The sequence below is a fragment of the Nematostella vectensis genome, chromosome 13, assembly GCF_932526225.1.
Source record: "Nematostella vectensis chromosome 13, jaNemVect1.1, whole genome shotgun sequence".
Classification (NCBI taxonomy): Eukaryota; Metazoa; Cnidaria; class Anthozoa; order Actiniaria; family Edwardsiidae; genus Nematostella; species Nematostella vectensis.
The window spans coordinates 7,287,635-7,309,957 of record NC_064046.1 but is presented as its reverse complement, the minus strand read 5'-3'; the positions used below and the strand labels follow the sequence as shown (position 1 = coordinate 7,309,957).

Below are 22,323 nucleotides of genomic sequence, written 5' to 3'. Positions count from 1 at the left end.
CCGCGTGAGATACTGGGAGCACACGTGCGTTCACCAAAATGGCCGTCTTGACCGCGACAACGTAAAACAGAGAAAAGAGTTGTTTTTAGCGTTTATATGCAAACCTGAAGATATTCTCTTATATCAAGATGAAGTGGAAGGTTCACAGAGTGCGATTTGTGGAGTATAACCCTAAGGCGATTCACTGTTTGGCACTGGAAGATGTTGCCGATGGCGTACCAAAGCTGGCTGTCTCGAGGTATTCCCCTTCAGCTTATCATATCACATGTGATCATAGTAAACACCAGCGGCACACGTGCAGTCACGGTTACACTAGAAAGCATCAAGTTCCATCAGTTTTAGCATAAATGCTCCTAAAAGAATTTAAGTCGTAGGGTATTTGAACGCTCTAAGGTAGGCTTATCTAGCTTTCAAAAGTGATGGACGAAAACAATAGTAAGAGAATCTCGAGAACACTTTAAGTATAACTTAATTTTGTTAAAGTTTGAGTAAACCCTGACGCCGAAAAGGTGTCAATCATGTAATAATATTTCTTAAATTATTAAGTGAAAATAAGAAGATTTGGTCGTTTAGAGCTCCGCTTTTAGGCAATGCCTAAATCTTTATATTAGAATTTTGATAAAAAATCCATTGAAGGTTTACTTAGAACTTTTGATCTAGTTTGAAAAAATGACCATAAACCAACATAAATAACTTTTTAATGGGCATTCCTTTCACTATTCTGATAACACTATTCGTAACAGATCATGCATAGAACAATAGTGAAGTTCAAGATTTGTTTATTGTTTAGAGCTGACAGCAGCATTGAGATCTGGAGTATTGACGATGACTGGTACCAATCTCTAGTAAGTTTGAAGTTTTGCTGGAAATTGATCATGTTACCAACTCAACAAACAATAAACAGATAAACTTGGTTATGATTTAGATCATTCCTGGGTCCAAGTGCTCGTCAGTGGAATCATTGGTTTGGTGTGGAAGCCGTCTTTTTACAGCTGGTCTTCATGGGGAAATAACTGAGTGGGATTTAAACAAGCTTGTTCCTAAGGTAAGTATTGACTAACGGATACTATAAATGACAGGGTTATAAATGACAGGCTTAAATTAATGACAGGGTTATATTAATGGCAGGGTTATATTAATGGCAGGGTTATATTAATGGCAGGGACACCACATATTTACCCAAATCAGTTTACTTTATGACTCCATTTGAACAGGGTTATCGACGCCACACATTTACTCAAATCAGTTTACTTTATGACTCCATTTGAACAGGGTTATCCACACCACACATTTACTCAAATCAGTTAACTTTATTACTCCATTTGAATAGGGTTATCCATGCCACACATTTACTCAAATCAGTTTACTTTATTACTCTATTTGAATACGGTTATCCACACCACACATTTACTCAAATCAGTTTACTTTATTACTCCATGTGAACAGGGTATCCACGCCACACATTTACCCAAATCAGTTTACTTTATTACTCCTTTTGAACAGGGTTATCCACACCACACATTTACCCAAATCAGTTAACTTTATTACTCCATTTGAACAGGGTTATCCACGCCACACATTTACTCAAATCAGTTTACTTTATTACTCCATGTGAACAGGGTATCCACGCCACACATTTACTCAAATCAGTTTACTTTATTACTCTATTTGAATACGGTTATCCACGCCACACATTTACTCAAATCAGTTTACTTTATTACTCCATGTGAACAGGGTATCCACGCCACACATTTACTCAAATCAGTTTACTTTATTACTCCATTTGAACAGGGTTATCCACGCCACACATTTACTCAAATCAGTTTACTTTATTACTCCATTTGAATAGGGTTATCCACGCCACACATTTACTCAAATCAGTTTACTTTATTACTCCATTTGAACAGGGTTATCCACGCCACACATTTACTCAAATCAGTTTACTTTATTACTCCATTTGAACAGGGTTATCCACGCCACACATTTACTCAAATCAGTTTACTTTATTACTCCATTTGAATAGGGTTATCCACACCACACATTTACCCAAATCAGTTTACTTTATTACTCCATTTGAATAGGGTTATCCACACCACACATTTACCCAAATCAGTTTACTTTATTACTCTATTTGAATAGGGTTATCCACACCACACATTTACTCAAATCAGTTTACTTTATTACTCTATTTGAATAGGGTTATCCACGCCACACATTTACTCAAAATCAGTTTACTTGATTACTCTATTTGAATAGGGCTATCCATGCCACACATTTACTCAAATCAGTTTACTTTATTACTCCATTTGAATAGGGTTATCCACACCACACATTTACCCAAATCAGTTTACTTTATTACTCTATTTGAATAAGGTTATCCACACCACACATTTACTCAAATCAGTTTACTTTATTACTCTATTTGAATAGGGTTATCCACACCACACATTTACTCAAATCAGTTTACTTTATTACTCCATTTGAATAGGGTTATCCATGCCACACATTTACTCAAATCAGTTTACTTTATTACTCTATTTGAATAGGGTTATCCACGCCACACATTTACTCAAATCAGTTTACTTTATTACTCTATTTGAATAGGGTTATCCACGCCACACATTTACTCAAATCAGTTTACTTTATTACTCTATTTGAATAGGGTTATCCACGCCACACATTTACTCAAATCAGTTTACTTTATTACTCTATTTGAATAGGGTTATCCACACCACACATTTACTCAAATCAGTTTACTTTATTACTCCATTTGAATAGGGCTATCCATGCCACACATTTACTCAAATCAGTTTACTTTATTACTCTATTTGAATAAGGTTATCCACGCCACACATTTACTCAAATCAGTTTACTTTATTACTCTATTTGAATAGGGTTATCCACGCCACACATTTACTCAAATCAGTTTACTTTATTACTCTATTTGAATAGGGTTATCCACGCCACACATTTACTCAAATCAGTTTACTTTATTACTCCATTTGAATAGGGTTATCCACGCCACACATTTACTTAAATCAGTTTACTTTATTACTCCATTTGAATAGGGCTATCCATGCCACACATTTACTCAAATCAGTTTACTTTATTACTCTATTTGAATAAGGTTATCCACGCCACACATTTACTCAAATCAGTTTACTTTATTACTCTATTTGAATAGGGTTATCCACGCCACACATTTACTCAAATCAGTTTACTTTATTACTCTATTTGAATAGGGTTATCCACGCCACACATTTACTCAAATCAGTTTACTTTATTACTCCAAGTATGGCATGGCGTGGGGTTAGAGGGCAAATGTGTTGGTGTGGGTGGGGTTAAAGGACAAATGTGTTGGTGTGGGTGGGGTTAGAGGGCAAATGTGTTGGTCTGGAGGGGGTTAGAGGGCAAATGTGTTGGTGTGGGTGGGGTTAGAGGACAAATGTGTTGGTGTGGGTGGGGTTAGAGGGCAAATGTGTTGGTCTGGAGGGGGTTAGAGGGCAAATGTGTTGATGTGGATGGGGTCAGAGGGCAAATGTGTTGGTGTGTGGGGGGCTAGAGGGCAAATGTGTTAGTGGGGGTGGGGGTCAGAGGGCAAATGTGTTAGTGTGGGTGGGGTCAGAGGGCAAATGTGTTAGTGTGGGTGGGGCTAGAGGGCAAATCATTGGTGTGGATGGGGCTAGAGAGCAAATCATTGGTGTGGGTGGGGCTAGAGGGCAAATGTGTTGGTGTGGGTGGGGTAAGAGGGCAAATGTGTTGATATGGATGGGGCTAGAGGGCAACTGTGTTGTAATGGGTGGGGCTAGAGGGCAAATCATTGGTGTGTGGGGTTAGAGGGAATGGTCAACCTGCTGTGCCATCTATGCTATGAATGCAGTAGGTGCAGTCTGACCTGGTGTCTTTTTCTTTTCTAATCATGTTTTTCTTATTGCCAGCTGTCTGTTGACTCATTTGGCGGGGCAGTGTGGAGCCTTAGTATCAACCATTCAAGGACAGTTTTGGCAGTGAGTAATTTAGAGTGTGCCATGTTATGTAGACTGAGGCATGGGTTTAACAGGGTTCTTATTTGACATACTCAAGCATTGCTGGTTTGGGGGCAAAGAGGTACAGTAGATGGGGTCCTCAAATCTGCTGATTACAAGAACTGTTTAGCCCTCTTCTTTCTCAATCATTGGTACAGTTTTTCAATTTATGTCTAGACAACTTTGTTGTCAAATGATTAATTATCCCTCCAATCAATTCGTTTTTCTCCCCAGGCTGGGTGTGAGGATGGATGCACTAGGCTGTTCAGTATATCTGATGATGATCTTGTATTCACAAAGGCTCTTGACAGTCAGGAAGGTATTACTCTGCAGTCCCAGATCTACGGTTCCTGCCACCTCCCTCTCCTTTTGACTGAAAGTTTAGAAGAATTGAATGGTTTTCTACATGGGTGCCCTTTGCCCTTTCAAGCTGTTAAAAGAAATCCTGGACCTGCCTCTACTCAAAATATAGCACACAAATAGCTCAGATATTTAAAGTTCAGGTGCAACTTACCTCAAAGGAGCCCTCCACATTTTTCAAGCAAGAAAAATTATCATCGGCACTTATATATTTTTTATTTCTAGGCAGGATCCTTTCTCTGTCGTGGCATGTGAGTGACAATTTTCTAGTGACAGGCAGCTCAGATAGCATGGTCAAGGTGTATGACCTGTCGACAGGAAGATGCACCTTGCGCCTCACAATGGAAGAGTTCACATCCCGGTGCACCTTGATTTGGGGTGTTTATATCACGAGGTTAGAAAATTATAGCTGGAGTGACAACTGTAATATCAGTAGCAGTAGCAATAACAATAGTGATGACAACAACAGCAGAAAAACTGCACACCAACTAAAGCAACAGCAGCAGCAACAACAACAGTGACAACACACTGTAGCAAAATAGAAACAACAACAGCAATATTGACAACAACAAATAAACAGCTGATAAACAGCTACAATACAGAAGTACAGCAATATAAGAAGCAGCAACAATAGCAATACTAGCCTACACCAAACAACTATTTACAAACAATACCAGCAACACAACAGCAACCATACAAAGTACACAGCAAAAACCAGAAACCATTCTAGTTACAAGATGATTTATTTTTTCCAATTCTAATGGGCTTTCCTTGTCCTAGCAATTTCACTATTATCACTGGAGACTCGCTGGGAAACACACAGTTCTGGGATGGGAATCAAGGCACTCTTTTACAGGTTGGTAGCACTCCATGTGACCCACTTATACAACAGGTTGGTAGCAGTCCATGTGACCCACTTATACAACAGGTTGGTAGCAGTCCATGTGACCCACTTATACAACAGGTTGGTAGCAGTCCATGTGACCCACTTATACAACAGGTTGGTAGCAGCCCATGTGACCCACTTATACAACAGGTTGGTAGCAGTCCATGTGACCCACATATACAACAGGTTGGTAGCAGTCCATGTGACCCACTTATACAACAGGATGGTAGCAGTCCATGTGACCCACTTATACAACAGGTTGGTAGCAGTCCATGTGACCCACTTATACAACAGGATGGTAGCAGTCCATGTGACCCACTTATACAATAGGTTGGTAGCAGTCCATGTGACCCACTTATACAACAGGTTGGTAGCAGTCCATGTGAGCCACTTATACAACAGGATGGTAGCAGTCCATGTGACCCACTTATACAACAGGTTGGTAGCAGTCCATGTGACCCACTTATACAACAGGTTGGTAGCAGTCCATGTGACCCACTTATACAACAGGTTGGTAGAAGTCCATGTGACCCACTTATACAACAGGTTGGTAGAAGTCCATGTGACCCACTTATACAACAGGATGGTAGCAGTCCATGTGACCCACTTATACAACAGGTTGGTAGCAGTCCATGTGACCCACTTATACAACAGGTTGGTAGCAGTCCATGTGACCCACTTATACAACAGGATGGTAGCAGTCCATGTGACCCACTTATACAACAGGTTGGTAGTAGTCCATGTGACCCACTTATACAACAGGTTGGTAGCAGTCCATGTGACCCACTTATACAACAGGATGGTAGCAGTCCATGTGACCCACTTATACAACAGGTTGGTAGCAGTCCATGTGACCCACTTATACAACAGGTTGGTAGCAGTCCATGTGACCCACTTATACAACAGGTTGGTAGCAGTCCATGTGACCCACTTATACAACAGGTTGGTAGTAGTCCATGTGACCCACTTATACAACAGGGTGGTAGCAGTCCATGTGACCCACTTAAAACAGATAATAGTGTGAATAAAACATGGAAAAGAAAGGAAAACTGGACTGGCCAAATGATATGTTTAGGTTGTGACCCCTCTTTTCCGCTACACTAACGCAAGTGACATATCTGTAGTTGTGGTTGGCTGTCTTATGCTTATTATATATTTATTGAATTACTTGTATTTCGATTGATGTAGGTACTGTAAGATTTCTGGATTTTTGTTTGATTCGTGTTCCATTTGACAATGGATAAGATATTGATAGTTGACAGGATAAAATTCCAAATTCTTTGACTGTTTGATTATTTTTCAGAGTTACAACACCCACAAGGCTGATGTGCTCTCTATTTGCGTAAATGAGGTCAGTACTGACTTGTCAACCAGACAATAGAGTTTTGTAGCCTGTTATCAAGGCTGTTTGTTTGTTTGTTTTCATTTTGATGTTTAGGCACAAGATACAGTGTTCTCTTCAGGTGTTGACAGCAAAGTTGTCCAGTTTAAACTAACAGCCACTAAGGTACATATTAAAATATTGTGCAGAATAAATAGAGACAGGTTATTTCTAAGGCCTTTATCACTTTAGACCGGTAAAAAAACTCACACATACAACTAATATTCATTACCGTATTTCATGGTGCTGACATAAGCCCAGCCTTTTATCCTAGATAGACTTTAAAATCTTATTCAAATTGCTGGCATGACAACTTGAAGCAGACACTTTGTTGGTCTAATAACAGTAGGCATTTATTGGTGTTCCTTTGAAGAAAACCAGGCTTTCATTTTGAATGGCTGCTCTCTCTCTCGTATGAATAAGTCAAGATGCAGTTCACCAAGAAAATGCTTGCCAGCAGGCTAATGGTTCAAGCAGTGTTACTCCCAAGCACACATTCATCCCTTGATGGTTACACACATTCATACTTTGATGGTTACGCACATTCATGCCTTGACGGTTACACACATTCATCCCTTGATGGTTACACACACATTCATCCCTTGATGGTTACACACTATCATACTTTGATGGTTACACACATTCATGCCTTGACGGTTACACACATTCATCCCTTGATGGTTACACACATTCATCCCTTGATAGTCACACACATTCATCCCTTGATGGTTACACACACATTCATCCCTTGATGGTTACACACACATTCATCCCTTGATGGTTACACACATTCATCCCTTGATAGTTACACACATTCATCCCTTGATGGTTACACACATTCATCCCTCGATAGTCACACACATTCATCCCTTGATAGTTACACACATTCATCCCTTGATGGTTACACACATTCATCCCTTGATAGTTACACACATTCATCCCTTGATGGTTACACACATTCATCCCTCGATAGTCACACACATTCATCCCTTGATGGTTACACACATTCATCCCTTGATAGTTACACACATTCATCCCTTGATGGTTACATACATTCATCCCTTGATGGTTTATATCAGGGTGAGAACAAGGAATGGACCAAGGCCTCAGTAAGCAGGCCTCACTCCCATGATATCCGAGCACTTGTTATGCTTGATTCCAGGGATCTACTCATATCAGGAGGTATGTGCAAACCTTTTATGATATTTTCTTGTATTTTTATTATTTTGCCAAGGACTATTTTGAATGATGTAGTAGAATGATGTAGTATGTATGTTGTGTGAAATGTTTATGTTTTTTTTTGTTTGCAGGTGTGGACACCAAGCTTGGTGTGTGTTCCATGTCCAAGTTCCATGAGGAACGTCCAATGCTTATAGCTTCATTACCTCATGTAAGATTAACACTTAACACATTCGGCGTTATCTCATGTAAGATTAACACTAACACATGCCGCGTTACCTCATGTAAGATTATTACTAACACATGCCACGTTACCTCATGTTTAACACTAACACATGCCATGTTACCTCTATAAAGATTAACACTAACACATGCCACGTTACCTCATGTTTAACACTAACACATGCCGCGTTACCTCATGTAAGATTAATACTAACACACGCGTTACCTCATGTAAGATTAACACTAGCACATGCCGCGTGCATTACCTCATGTAAGATTAATACTAACACACGCGTTACCTCATGTAAGATTAATCTAACGCATGCCACGTTACCTCATGTAAGATTAACACTAACACATGCCATGTTACCTCTTGTAAGATTAACACTAACACATGCCATGTTACCTCATGTAAGATTAACACTAACGCATGCCACGTTACCTCATGTAAGATTAACACTAACACATGCCGCGTTACCTCATGTAAGATTAACACTAACACATGCCATGTTACCTCATGTAAGATTAATACTAACACATGCCGCGTTACCTCATGTAAGATTAACACTAACACATGTCGCGTTACCTCATGTAAGATTAACACTAGCACATGCCGCGTGCGTTACCTCATGTAAGATTAATACTAACACACGCGTTACCTCATGTAAGATTAATCTAACGCATGCCACGTTACCTCATGTAAGATTGACACTAACACATGCCGCATTACCTCGTGTAAGATTAGTACTAAAAAAACACATCCCCCTGAGCTGTGAAAAAATCTTTAGTTTTCCAAATAAACCATGATCTTTATAGTTTTCTTCTGACAAGGATGGGGCTATCCTTAGAGAAATTACAATTTTTTAAATCAAAGTATACAGCAGCTTTGAAGAACTTACCAGACCTTGTCTTGATCACAAAAACAAACAAAAAATGGTGCAAGTGTTCATTTTCAATTCCTGGCTTTGGTCATTTCTAGGCACAGATTGTAAAGCTAGCGTCACATGCAAATATCATCATGTGTCAGGAACAGTCCATTCTGAAGCTGTGGAGACTTGGAGAATCAGGTAGATATATCCATCTCCCATCAACTGATGATAAGAGTTGATTGGAGTTGATGAGAGTTCCAGCGGTAATCACTATTTGATGGCACAACCTCACTCCCCTTATCAACACCCATTCATCAATTTGTACATTTCAGTACAACATATTCAGAACAGATTATATAGTGTATAAAGCATTCCTGTTTTTTTTTTCATCTCTTGAAGTTGAAGATATTACAAAATTAGCCAAGTCCCCGTTGCAGCTTGTACATATAGCAGCCAAGGTAAGACATATCTAATCCTAACCCTCTAAACCCAATCCATGCAACTTGTGTTCACATTAAACTCACCATAAAGTTTGTGTTTTATAAACCAAATGAATAAAGTAGGCGAAATGCTAAACTGCAAGAGAGAGATACAACATGGCTGAGTTGAAGGCATAAAGAGGGCGCCTCGGGCAGCCGCCATACAACTCATGGGTGACCACGGAAGTTTATATCAGATAAATCAAAATTGTTGATTTTTTGTAATGAACACCTTGTTCACATGTTGCTGTTCTGTGGTTCGTTTGACCAAGATCTATGGCATTTCACCCTGTTCACATGTTGCTGTTCTGTGGTTCATTTGACCAAGATCTATGGCATTTCACCCTGTTCACATGTTGCTGTTCTGTTGTTTTGTGTTTGTTTGACCAAGTTCTATGCCCTTCTGTACAGAGTGACACTCACATCCTATGCAGTGCTATTTCGCCGTGTGCTACATGGGTTGCGTTCTCTGATGTTCACCATGTTAGCCTTTTTCGTTTGACATTTGTAAGTGGGAATATCCATGATTTAGCTGTTTCTGCATTGTGAACAAATGATCAAGATAACATTTGGACTGTTTCTTTTTTCTCAGAGTGAAGATAATAAGGCCAAGGTCAAAAGGGTATGGTGTAATATGCGACTCATTATTTTTCTACTTGTACTGTCAACTTAGAATTTATTGAATATAAATGTGCAAAAAGTTTCATACCCAATGACATTCACAGTCTAGATTTAGGGGTTAGCTTCCAGCATTGGCATTCTTATATCAGAATTTCAAATGCTTAGAGCTTTGCTGTTTCATTGTTATTATATTTGTTTTTTATTAACTCCTATCATTATGTGTACAGGTTCTGCCTCTGCCAGGGAATCTGTCCCCAGCTCATCAACTCCAGTTTACTAGAGATAGTTCAAGACTTGTGTGCGCCAACTGTGAATCAATACAGGTATCCTATACCACACCCTGTACCCAATACCCTATACCCAATGCCCTGTACCCAATACCCTATACCCAATGCCCTGTACCCAATACCCTATACCCAATGCCCTGTACCTAATACCCTTTATCCCATGCCCCATACCCAATACCCAATGCCCTTTACACTACTCACTACACCCTGTACCAAATACCCTGTACCCTATGCCCAATACCCTATACCCAATCCCTGTATCCAATACTCTGTACCAAATGCCCTTTACCCAATACCCTATACCAAATACCCAATACCCTATACCAAATACCCAATACCCTTTACCATATAAGAAAAAGGTACCATAGGTACCCCCTCCCTTTACCTGTACATTTTCTGCCTCAGCCAGGGAATCTCTCCCCAGCACATCAACTCCCATCCTAGGGGACCCAGGGTGAGAGTGAGGGTGAGGGTGGGATCCGGGACATAGGAAGCGCATGAGAAAGAATGAGGAGAAAAAGTTGCCCTGGGCAACTGCTCTATGAAAACTATTTCTAAAAACTGCAGCAACCCGTTCTTTATTGGTCTCATTATGATTAAATTAAAATGAGACCAATCAGAGTGCTCCTTATTAATCAGAAAAGCAGACAGACCTCATGCGTAGTAACACTTTACAAACATCTAAATAACAAAGCCTACTCGGTTTGGTAAAAGTCTCACAATCAGATTTTGCCTGGAGTCTGCAAGGGGTTGGGGGAGCAGGGAGAAACTTGGGCACAATATCCAATCATGTCTTTGCCCGCTCAGCTCCATTATGAAATAGCAGGTAATATACCTTGTGTGTACATGGGAGAATGACATCGATAGGATCATCGAAGAGTGGACCACCTACTTCCGCAATATTTTCGGGAGCCTTGAGGTTCTTGTAAGAAATGAACGATTTTGTGCGTCACTGCGACACAAAATATACTGCAGAAACATTGTAGCACTTCTAGTCTGTGACCAGCTCATACTCATTTCAAATGCACATGATTTCTCTATAGTGATAATTTTCAACATCAAAGGTTAATTAAATAAACAGTTCAAGTAAAATACCTTTAACTCGTTAAACCCTTGAATTATCTAAAGCCATTTGAGCCTTTGAATAGAATTGTCCCAATAATTGTTTGTTATGTTTAGCGTATAGTTTTTCTTTTCCCTCTTTATATGTAAATTTTGAGATTGTTTTTTTAGATACACTACACCCTTTACCGAATACAAATACCCTATACCCTATACACTACACCATTTACCAAATACCCTATACACTACACCCTTTACCAAATACCCTATACACTACATCCTTTACCGAATACAAATACCCTATACCCTATACACTACACCATTTACCAAATACCCTATACCCTATACACTACAACCTTTACCAAATACCCTATACACTACACCCTTTACCAAATACCCTATACACTACACCCTTTACCAAATACCCTATACACTACACCCTTTACCAAATACCCTATACACTACACCCTTTACCAAATACCCTATACACTACACCCTTTACCAAATACCCTATACACTACACCCTTTACCGAATACTAATACCCTATACCCTATACACTACACCCTTTACCAAATACCCTATACCCTATACACTACACCCTTTACCGAATACAAATACCCTATACACTACACCCTTTACCAAATACCCTATACACTACATCCTTTACCGAATACAAATACCCTATACACTACACCATTTACAAAATACCCTATACACTACACCCTTTACCAAATACCCTATACACTACACCCTTTACTAAGTAGGCTATACACTACACCTTTTACTGAATACCAAATACACTGTATCCTATACACTACATCCTTTACCAAATTCCAAATACCCTCTACCTGTACCCTATACACTACACCCTTTACCAAATACCCTATACCTATATACCCTATACAATACACCCTTTACCGAATTCCAAATACCCTATACCTATACCCTTTATCCTACACCCCTTACAAAATACCCTTTACACTACACCCTTTACCGAATACCAAATACCCTATACCTATACCCTGTACCCTACACCCAATACACTTTATATGCTATACCCAATACCCAATACCCTATACACTTTATATGCTATACCCAATACCCTATACACTTTATATGCTATACCCAATACCCAATACCCTATACACTTTATATGCTATACCCAATACCCTATACACTTTATATGCTATACTCAATACCCTATACACTTTATATGCTATACCCAATACCCAATACCCTATACACTTTATATGCTATACCCAATACCCTATACACTTTATATGCTATACCCAATACCCTATACACCTTATATGCTATACCCAATACCCTATACTCTATACACCCAATACACCCAAACAAAAGGCCTACACCCTATACCCATGTTCCATGTGGTGTTAACCCCCTTCCCCCCTCCATAAATATCTGAAGCCCACCCCTTGATAAGCCATTAATGACTATTGATTCAATTGATATTCATCAGGTCCTTGAACTTGGTGATGAGATCTCAACCTGTGATGTTTTCTCTTCCCCACTGCAAGGTATAGTAGTGGCAGACGTAACAAATGGATATTGCATGATATTATCATGGTATAATAGTGGCAGACGTAACAAATGGATATTGCGTGATATTATCATGGTATAATAGTGGCAGACGTAACAAATGGATATTGCATGATATTATCATGGTATAGTAGTGGCAGACGTAACAAATGGATATTGCGTGATATTATCATGTTATAATAGTGGCAGACGTAACAAATGGATATTGCATGATATTTTCATGGTATAGTAGTGGCAGACGTAACAAATGGATATTGCGTGATATTATCATGGTATAATAGTGGCAGATGTAACAAATGGATATTGCGTGATATTATCATGGTATAATAGTGGCAGACGTAACAAATGGATATTGCATGATATTATCATGGTATAATAGTGGCAGACATACAGTAACAAATGGATATTGCGCGATATTATCATGGTATAATAGTGGCAGATGTAACAATTGGATATTGCGTGATATTATCATGGTATAATAGTGGCAGACATACAGTAACAAATGGATATTGCGCGATATTATCATGGTATAATAGTGGCAGATGTAACAATTGGATATTGCGTGATATTATCATGGTATAATAGTGGCAGACATACAGTAACAAATGGATATTGCGTGATATTATCATGGTATAATAGTGGCAGATGTAACAAATGGATATTGCGTGATATTATCATGGTATAATAGTGGCAGACATACAGTTACAAATGGATATTGCGTGATATTATCGTGATATAATAGTGGCAGACATACAGTAACAAATGGATATTGCGTGATATTATCATGGTATAATAGTGGCAGACATAATAAATGGATATTGCGTGATATTATCATGGTATAATAGTGGCAGACATAATAAATGGATATTGCGTGATATTATCATAATATAATAGGGGCAGGCATTACAGATGTACATTGTTTGATATTGTCTTTGTATAATTATGGTAAAACATCTGTTAATTGCTGAAACCTGGTCTCAGAGTGCTATGAAGAAGTTTACAGTCACATGAACAACAATGCTACGCATTTACAAACCTGGAGTTGCTTTTATTTATTTATCTGCATACATATTGTCTGTTCTGTTGTAGGATACTGTTGTGTGTGCGGTTGCATATTGTCTGTTCTGTTGTAGGATACTATAGTGTGTGGCTGCATATTGTCTGTTCTGTTGTAGGATACTATAGTGTGCGGTTGCATATTGTCTGTTCTGTTGTAGGATACTATAGTGTGTGGCTGCATATTGTCTGTTCAATTGTAGGATACTATAGTGTGTGGCTGCATATTGTCTGTTCTGTTGTAGGATACTATAGTGTGTGGCTGCATATTGTCTGTTCAATTGTAGGATACTATAGTGTGTGGCTGCATATTGTCTGTTCTGTTGTAGGATACTATAGTGTGTGGCTGCATATTGTCTGTTCAATTGTAGGATACTATAGTGTGTGGCTGCATATTGTCTGTTCTGTTGTAGGATACTATAGTGTGTGGCTGCATATTGTCTGTTCTGTTGTAGGATACTATAGTGTGCGGTTGCATATTGTCTGTTCTGTTGTAGGACACTGTTGTGTGTGGCTGCATATTGTCTGTTCAATTGTAGGATACTATAGTGTGTGGCTGCATATTGTCTGTTCAATTGTAGGATACTATAGTGTGTGGCTGCATATTGTCTGTTCTGTTGTAGGATACTATAGTGTGTGGCTGCATATTGTCTGTTCTGTTGTAGGATACTACAGTGTGTGGCTGCATATTGTCTGTTCTGTTGTAGGATACTATAGTGTGCAGCTGCATATTGTCTGTTCTGTTGTAGGATACTATAGTGTGTGGCTGCATATTGTCTGTTCTGTTGTAGGATACTATAGTGTGTGGCTGCATATTGTCTGTTCTGTTGTAGGATACTACAGTGTGTGGCTGCATATTGTCTGTTTTTTTGTAGGATACTATAGTGTGCGGCTGCATATTGTCTGTTCAATTGTAGGATACTATAGTGTGTGGCTGCATATTGTCTGTTCTGTTGTAGGATACTATAGTGTGTGGCTGCATATTGTCTGTTCTGTTGTAGGATACTATAGTGTGTGGCTGCATATTGTCTGTTCAATTGTAGGATACTATAGTGTGTGGCTGCATATTGTCTGTTCTGTTGTAGGATACTATAGTGTGTGGCTGCATATTGTCTGTTCTGTTGTAGGATACTATAGTGTGCGGCTGCATATTGTCTGTTCAATTGTAGGATACTATAGTGTGTGGCTGCATATTGTCTGTTCTGTTGTAGGATACTATAGTGTGTGGCTGCATATTGTCTGTTCTGTTGTAGGATACTGTAGTGTGCGGCTGCATATTGTCTGTTCTGTTGTAGGATACTATAGTGTGTGGCTGCATATTGTCTGTTCAATTGTAGGATACTATAGTGTGTGGCTGCATATTGTCTGTTCTGTTGTAGGATACTATAGTGTGTGGCTGCATATTGTCTGTTCTGTTGTAGGATACCATAGTGGGCGGCTGCATATTGTCTGTTCAATTGTAGGATACTATAGTGTGTGGCTGCATATTGTCTGTTCTGTTGTAGGATACTATAGTGTGCGGTTGCATATTGTCTGTTCTGTTGTAGGATACTACAGTGTGTGGTTGCATATTGTCTGTTCTGTTGTAGGATACTATAGTGTGTGGCTGCATATTGTCTGTTCTGTTGTAGGATACTATAGTGTGTGGCTGCATATTGTCTGTTCTGTTGTAGGATACTATAGTGTGTGGCTGCATATTGTCTGTTCAATTGTAGGATACTATAGTGTGTGGCTGCATATTGTCTGTTCTGTTGTAGGATACTATAGTGTGTGGCTGCATATTGTCTGTTCTGTTGTAGGATACTATAGTGTGTGGCTGCATATTGTCTGTTCTGTTGTAGGATACTATAGTGTGTGGCTGCATATTGTCTGTTCAGTTGTAGGATACTATAGTGTGTGGCTGCATATTGTCTGTTCTGTTGTAGGATACTATAGTGTGTGGCTGCATATTGTCTGTTCTGTTGTAGGATACTATAGTGTGTGGCTGCATATTGTCTGTTCAATTGTAGGATACTATAGTGTGTGGCTACATATTGTCTGTTCTGTTGTAGGATACTATAGTGTGCGGCTGCATATTGTCTGTTCAATTGTAGGATACTATAGTGTGTGGCTGCATATTGTCTGTTCTGTTGTAGGATACTATAGTGTGTGGCTGCATATTGTCTGTTCTGTTGTAGGATACTATAGTGTGTGGCTGCATATTGTCTGTTCTGTTGTAGGATACTACAGTGTGTGGCTACATATTGTCTGTTCTGTTGTAGGATACTATAGTGTGCAGCTGCATATTGTCTGTTCTGTTGTAGGATACTGTAGTGTGTGGCTGCATATTGTCTGTTCAATTGTAGGATACTATAGTGTGTGGCTGCATATTGTCTGTTTTGTTGTAGGATACTATAGTGTGTGGCTGCATATTGTCTGTTCTGTTGTAGGATACTATAGTGTGTGGCTGCATATTGTCTGTTCTGTTGTAGGATACTACAGTGTGTGGCTGCATATTGTCTGTTCTGTTGTAGGATACTATAGTGTGTGGCTGCATATTGTCTGTTCTGTTGTAGGATACTATAGTGTGTGGCTGCATATTGTCTGTTCTGTTGTAGGATACTATAGTGTGCGGCTGCATATTGTCTGTTCTGTTGTAGGATACTATAGTGTGTGGCTACATATTGTCTGTTCTGTTGTAGGATACTATAGTGTGTGGCTGCATATTGTCTGTTCTGTTGTAGGATACTATGTGTGTGGTTGCATATTGTCTGTTCTGTTGTAGGATACTGTTGTGTGTGGCTGCATATTGTCTGTTCTGTTGTAGGATACTATAGTGTGTGGCTGCATATTGTCTGTTCTGTTGTAGGATACTATAGTGTGTGGCTGCATATTGTCTGTTCTGTTGTAGGATACTATAGTGTGTGGCTGCATATTGTCTGTTCTGTTGTAGGATACTACAGTGTGTGGCTGCATATTGTCTGTTCTGTTGTAGGATACTATAGTGTGTGGCTGCATATTGTCTGTTCTGTTGTAGGATACTATAGTGTGTGGCTGCATATTGTCTGTTCTGTTGTAGGATACTATAGTGTGCGGCTGCATATTGTCTGTTCTGTTGTAGGATACTATAGTGTGTGGCTACATATTGTCTGTTCTGTTGTAGGATACTATAGTGTGTGGCTGCATATTGTCTGTTCTGTTGTAGGATACTATGTGTGTGGTTGCATATTGTCTGTTCTGTTGTAGGATACTGTTGTGTGTGGCTGCATATTGTCTGTTCTGTTGTAGGATACTATAGTGTGTGGCTGCATATTGTCTGTTCTGTTGTAGGATACTACAGTGTGTGGCTGCATATTGTCTGTTCTGTTGTAGGATACTATAGTGTGCGGCTGCATATTGTCTGTTCTGTTGTAGGATACTATAGTGTGTGGCTACATATTGTTTGTTCTGTTGTAGGATACTATAGTGTGTGGCTGCATATTGTCTGTTCTGTTGTAGGATACTATAGTGTGCGGCTGCTGGCGGTCTCACCAGATCATCAGTGGGCAGCCAGTGTTAACAGTCAGAACACAATCAACCTGTTTGACTTGGAAGAAAAAAAGGTAAATGAAAACCACGAACTCTTCTCTGGACCTTCTAATCAAAAGCATTGTACAGTTACAACGAAGGCAAAGTTGCAGTTCAATAAAACTTCCCCAAGTTGTGATAACCCTGTTAGCAAGGCACCCCCCATGGTTGGTGTTAAGCAAAAGAAACGAGGCACACGGAAAGGTTTTGAAAAGAAAGTCAAGAATGTGCTTGACTTGTCAAAGAGTGTGTGAAAAGTGCGCATGACTTGTGTGACGAGTGTATATGACTTGTATTACAAGTGTGTATGACTTGTGTGACGAGTGTATATGACTTGTATTACAAGTGTGTATGACTTGTGTTACAACTGTGTGATGAGTGTGTATGACTTGTGTTTCAACTGTGTGCCGAGTGTGTATGACTGGTTTTACAAGTGTGTGACAAGTGTGCATGACTTGTGTGGCGAGTGTGTATGGCTTGTGTTACAAGTGTGTGACAAGTGTGTATGAATTGTGTTACAACTGTATGACGAGTGTGTATGACTTGTGTGATGAGTATATGATGAGTGTGCATGACTTGTGTGGCGAGTGTGTATGGCTTGTGTTACAACTGTGTGAAGAGTGTTACTGACTTGTGTGATGAGTATGGATGAGTGTGTATGACTTGTGTGATGAGTGTGTATGACTTGTGTGATGAACGTATATGACTTGTGTTACAACTGTGTGAAGAGTGTTACTGACTTGTGTGATGAGTATGGATGAGTGTGTATGACTTGTGTGACGAGTGTGTATGACTTGTGTTACAACTGTGTGAAGAGTGTTACTGACTTGTGTGATGAGTATGGATGAGTGTGTATGACTTGTGTGATGAGTGTATATGACTTGTGTGATGAATGTATATGACTTGTGTTACAACTGTGTGAAGAGTGTTACTGACTTGTGTGATGAGTGTGTATGACTTATGTGACGAGTGTGTATGACTTGTGTTACAACTGTGTGAAGAGTGTTACTGACTTGTGTGATGAGTATGGATGAGTGTGTATGACTTGTGTGATGAGTGTATATGACTTGTGTGATGAACGTGTATGACTTGTGTGTTACAACTGTGTGAAGAGTGTTACTGACTTGTGTGATGAGTATGGATAAGTGTGCATGGCTTGTGTGACGAGTGTGTATGACTTGTATGACAAGTGTGTATGACTTGTGTGACGAGTGTGTATGACTTGTGTTACAACTGTGTGAAGAGTGTTACTGACTTGTGTGATGAGTATGGATGAGTGTGTATGACTTGTGTGATGAGTGTTACTGACTTGTGTGATGAGTATGTGATGAGTGTGTACGACTTGTGTGATGAGTGTGTATGACTTGTGTGATGAGTGTGTATGACTTGTGTGACAAGTGTGTATGACTTGTGTGATGAGTGTGTATGACTTGTGTGATGAGTGTGTGTGAGGAGTGTCACATATGAGAATAAATGACGAATATATGCAATTTAGGTTAATGCTAAATTCACAAGAATATAAATTTATTTGGATTGCTAAAACATCAACTCTTCCAACAGTGAAAATGGCTCCATTTTATTGCTAAAGCATCGAATACATTAGAATCTTCACTTAGCCATTAAAACCTAATAGCAGTGTTGCTTTACTTTACAGTATGTGACTACGCTACCAAGATATAATTCAGCGGTTACAGCAATGGCATTCCAACCAAAAACAAACCATCTAGCGATGGTTTGCGCTAATCGCCAGGTAAGACAGCGGAGTATTCAGCTGTTATATCAAGTAACGTATAGAGGGAACTTGTTTCTGAAGCAATTATTGTGTTTTTCCTTTGATGGATGTAAGGTACAGGTAAAACAATTGTATCACAGTACCAATTTGTTTCTTTTGAATCTGAACAACTGTCTTGTGTCCAATTATTGGAGCTGGTTCTCCTGTACTCGTCCAAGCGAGTGACTGATATTGCGTTCAGTCAATATTGTTTATCAAGTATCAGAACTTTATTCGTGGTTGGGCTATTCAAAGTTCTCTTGCCTGTTAGATTGTTGTCTTCTCGAAGGTTAACCAGAATGTGTTGCTGAATGGTCCTCTTTAACCGCGTTTATCCCTATTCTGCGATCTCTCGCCAATAGTTTCCATACGCTTAACTGTTGTCTAGCTTCCTTTATTCAAGCTAACAGAGTTTCATTTGGCGTTTTTGATTGGTCACAGCCTCGCAGAAAGATTGGAAAAAAATCACAAATATAAATGCTTACAAATGTAAATACCTCAATGTTTTTTAAAGAGTGTTGGCGTCGGCGAGAGTTTGCAGAATATTTAAAAGCACAGTAATGCTTTATTAAGCAGAAAAAATATAGCGTTTCCTGTTTAAGTGAGTCAGTCGCCCTGTGCAGCACAATTAGTTTAGTATTGTAGATTCTATAGAAAACTTCGCTTGATAATGGCTTACCATTTCTGATGATGTTATGTTACATTATATGATATGACTCATGGTTTCGTCCCTGATTTTCTGCAGATCTACGTTTACGACACTGAGAACATGCGCCTAAGCGAGTGGTCGAAGACTGCCATGCGTGAGGGCTTACCAACAGACTGGATGTACCACCACAGAAAGATAACGAGTATAACCTTTAGTCCAAAAAATCACGAGCTCATGTGTTTAGGCACACACAGGGACTTCACCCTCGTGGACTTAGGCAAGGTAATACAAGGATCTTTCAGATGAGTATGTGATGGTCTGTGAGATGAGTATGTGATGGTCTGTGAGTTGAGTATGTGATGGTCTGTGAGATGAGTATGTGATGGTCTGTGAGTTGAATATGTGATGGTCTGTGAGATGAGTATGTGATGGTCTGTGAGTTGAATATGTGATGGTCTGTGAGTTGAGTATGTGATGGTCTGTGAGATGAGTATGTGATGGTCTGTGGGTTGAATATGTGATGGTCTGTGAGATGAGTATGTGATGGTCTGTGAGTTGAATATGTGATGGTCTGCGAGTTGAATATGTGATGGTCTGTGAGATGAGTATGTGATGGTCTGTGAGATGAATATGTGATGTTCTGTGAGTTGAATATGTGATGGTCTGTGAGATGAATATGTGATGGTCTGTGAGATGAGTATGTGATGGTCTGTTAGTTGAATATGTGATGGTCTGTGAGTTGAATATGTGATGGTCTGTGAGATGAGTATGTGATGGCCTGTGAGATGAATATGTGATGGTCTGTGAGTTGAATATGTGATGGTCTGTGAGATGAATATGTGATGGTCTGTGAGATGAGTATGTGATGGTCTGTCGGATGAATATGTGATGGTCTATGAGATGAGTACGTCAGATGAGTACGTGATTGTCTGTCAGATGAGTACGTGATGGTCTGTCAGATGAGTATGTGATGGTCTGTGAGATAAATACGTGATGTTCTGTCTGATGAGTAAGCGATGGTCTGTCAGATGAATACGTGATGGTCTGTCATATGAATACGTGATGGTCCGTCAGATGAATACGTGATGTTCTGTCTGATGAGTATGTAATGGTCTGTCAAATGTATATGTGATGGTCTGTCAGATGTATACGTGATTGTTTTAAGTTTTTATCGCACAGGTTTTTATACCTTGTCGCCTCTAGCGCTTGATAAGCGAGTGTGCCTTTCCATGCATATCTTACAATATAGCCGAGGCAAGAATAAATCAACCAGCTATGAGAACCGAGATCGCCCTACATCATGGTGCTTTCGGGGTATATGCTGGTACATTACCGTTGAATCACGTGACCTGTCACGTGTACCACGTTTTTATTTGCCGAGATGTTCCTTAGACTTTAGATCAATTCGTCTGTAACCTAATTTGAATATGTTTTTGCTAAAAGTAATACGTCTTACATTACCCCCCTACATCCCAAGGATCCCATCAAAAGGCCTTAACAAATAATTGACTCATGTGATCATCTCTCTCTTCAGCCCTGTCCTGCAAAGAATACTGTTCTGTTCCGCAAGTCGTCCTTGTCGGGAGTAAGGAAAAGAGCTCAAGACGACCCGTCAGACGAACACAGCGACACATTCCGCATTTGCGAGAAATACGGACCGCTCCTACTCTCGGGGTTTAACGGGGATAATAGTCTAGTTGTAGTGGAACGACCATGGATGGACACTGTGCAGAATCTTCCCCCTGCCCTTTATAGGAAACGATACGGCAGGTAGCGAAAGGGTGGAAGATTTTGTCGATTGTACCGCCTTTCTGCTTCAGAGAACAATAACGTAATTGCTCAAATAAGCGCCCCCCTCCCCCTTAAGTAAATACCTCTCAAAATTAGCACTTCACCCAAATAAGCGCCCCCCCGCGCCCCCCCCCCCCCCCCCCCCCCAATAAAACGCCTCTTCCAAAAGTCCCAAAGTTAGCGCTTTACCCAAATAAGCGCTCCCGGAATAAGTGCCTCCCCCGATAAGTGCCTCGGCTCGGCTACACGTGTTGCACTTTATAGACTCCGATGACGAGAGGGACTAGGTTAGGAGCAAGGAAGTAACAAAAAGTGACTACTCGCCGCAGTGTTATTATTAAAAGCTTCTTTTAATTATTGTTCTTGAAGGATTTTTACCCCCTGTATGTTGAAAAGAAGAACTTTTCATCTAGTGACGAATTTTGAAATATGCGTTTCCCAGAATAAGCCATGGTGATGTTTATAATCGTGCAATTACGGTATTCTAGCGATTACGGTATTCTAGCAATTACGGTATTCTAGCAATTACGGTAATCGAGCAATAACGGTATTCGAGCAATAACGGTATTCGAGCAATT

The 22,323-nt window shown here is 39.7% G+C and overlaps 1 protein-coding gene across 2 annotated transcripts; it reads left to right on the top strand.

The window, feature by feature from the left end:
* Window positions 1-7: 7 nt before the first annotated feature.
* On the top strand, window positions 8-22,104 carry LOC116617402 (U3 small nucleolar RNA-associated protein 4 homolog). 2 transcript variants are annotated; one of them, XM_048720562.1, is made up of 21 exons: window positions 8-238; window positions 791-845; window positions 926-1,045; window positions 3,939-4,007; window positions 4,260-4,344; window positions 4,611-4,779; window positions 5,166-5,241; window positions 6,575-6,622; window positions 6,710-6,778; window positions 7,732-7,834; window positions 7,963-8,042; window positions 9,033-9,120; window positions 9,322-9,380; window positions 9,813-9,908; window positions 9,994-10,023; window positions 10,250-10,345; window positions 12,853-12,910; window positions 17,466-17,569; window positions 19,189-19,284; window positions 20,051-20,236; window positions 21,489-22,104. In XM_048720562.1, exons 1-21 carry the CDS (start codon window positions 129-131, stop codon window positions 21,726-21,728), a joined length of 2,037 nt encoding a protein of 678 aa, XP_048576519.1. In that variant the 5' UTR covers window positions 8-128; the 3' UTR covers window positions 21,729-22,104. The 2 variants fall into 2 exon arrangements, with proteins under 2 accessions (XP_048576519.1, XP_048576518.1); XM_048720561.1 differs by lacking the exons at window positions 17,466-17,569; window positions 19,189-19,284; window positions 20,051-20,236; window positions 21,489-22,104 and adding an exon at window positions 14,864-17,426.
* The last annotated feature ends 219 nt before the right edge of the window (window positions 22,105-22,323 follow it).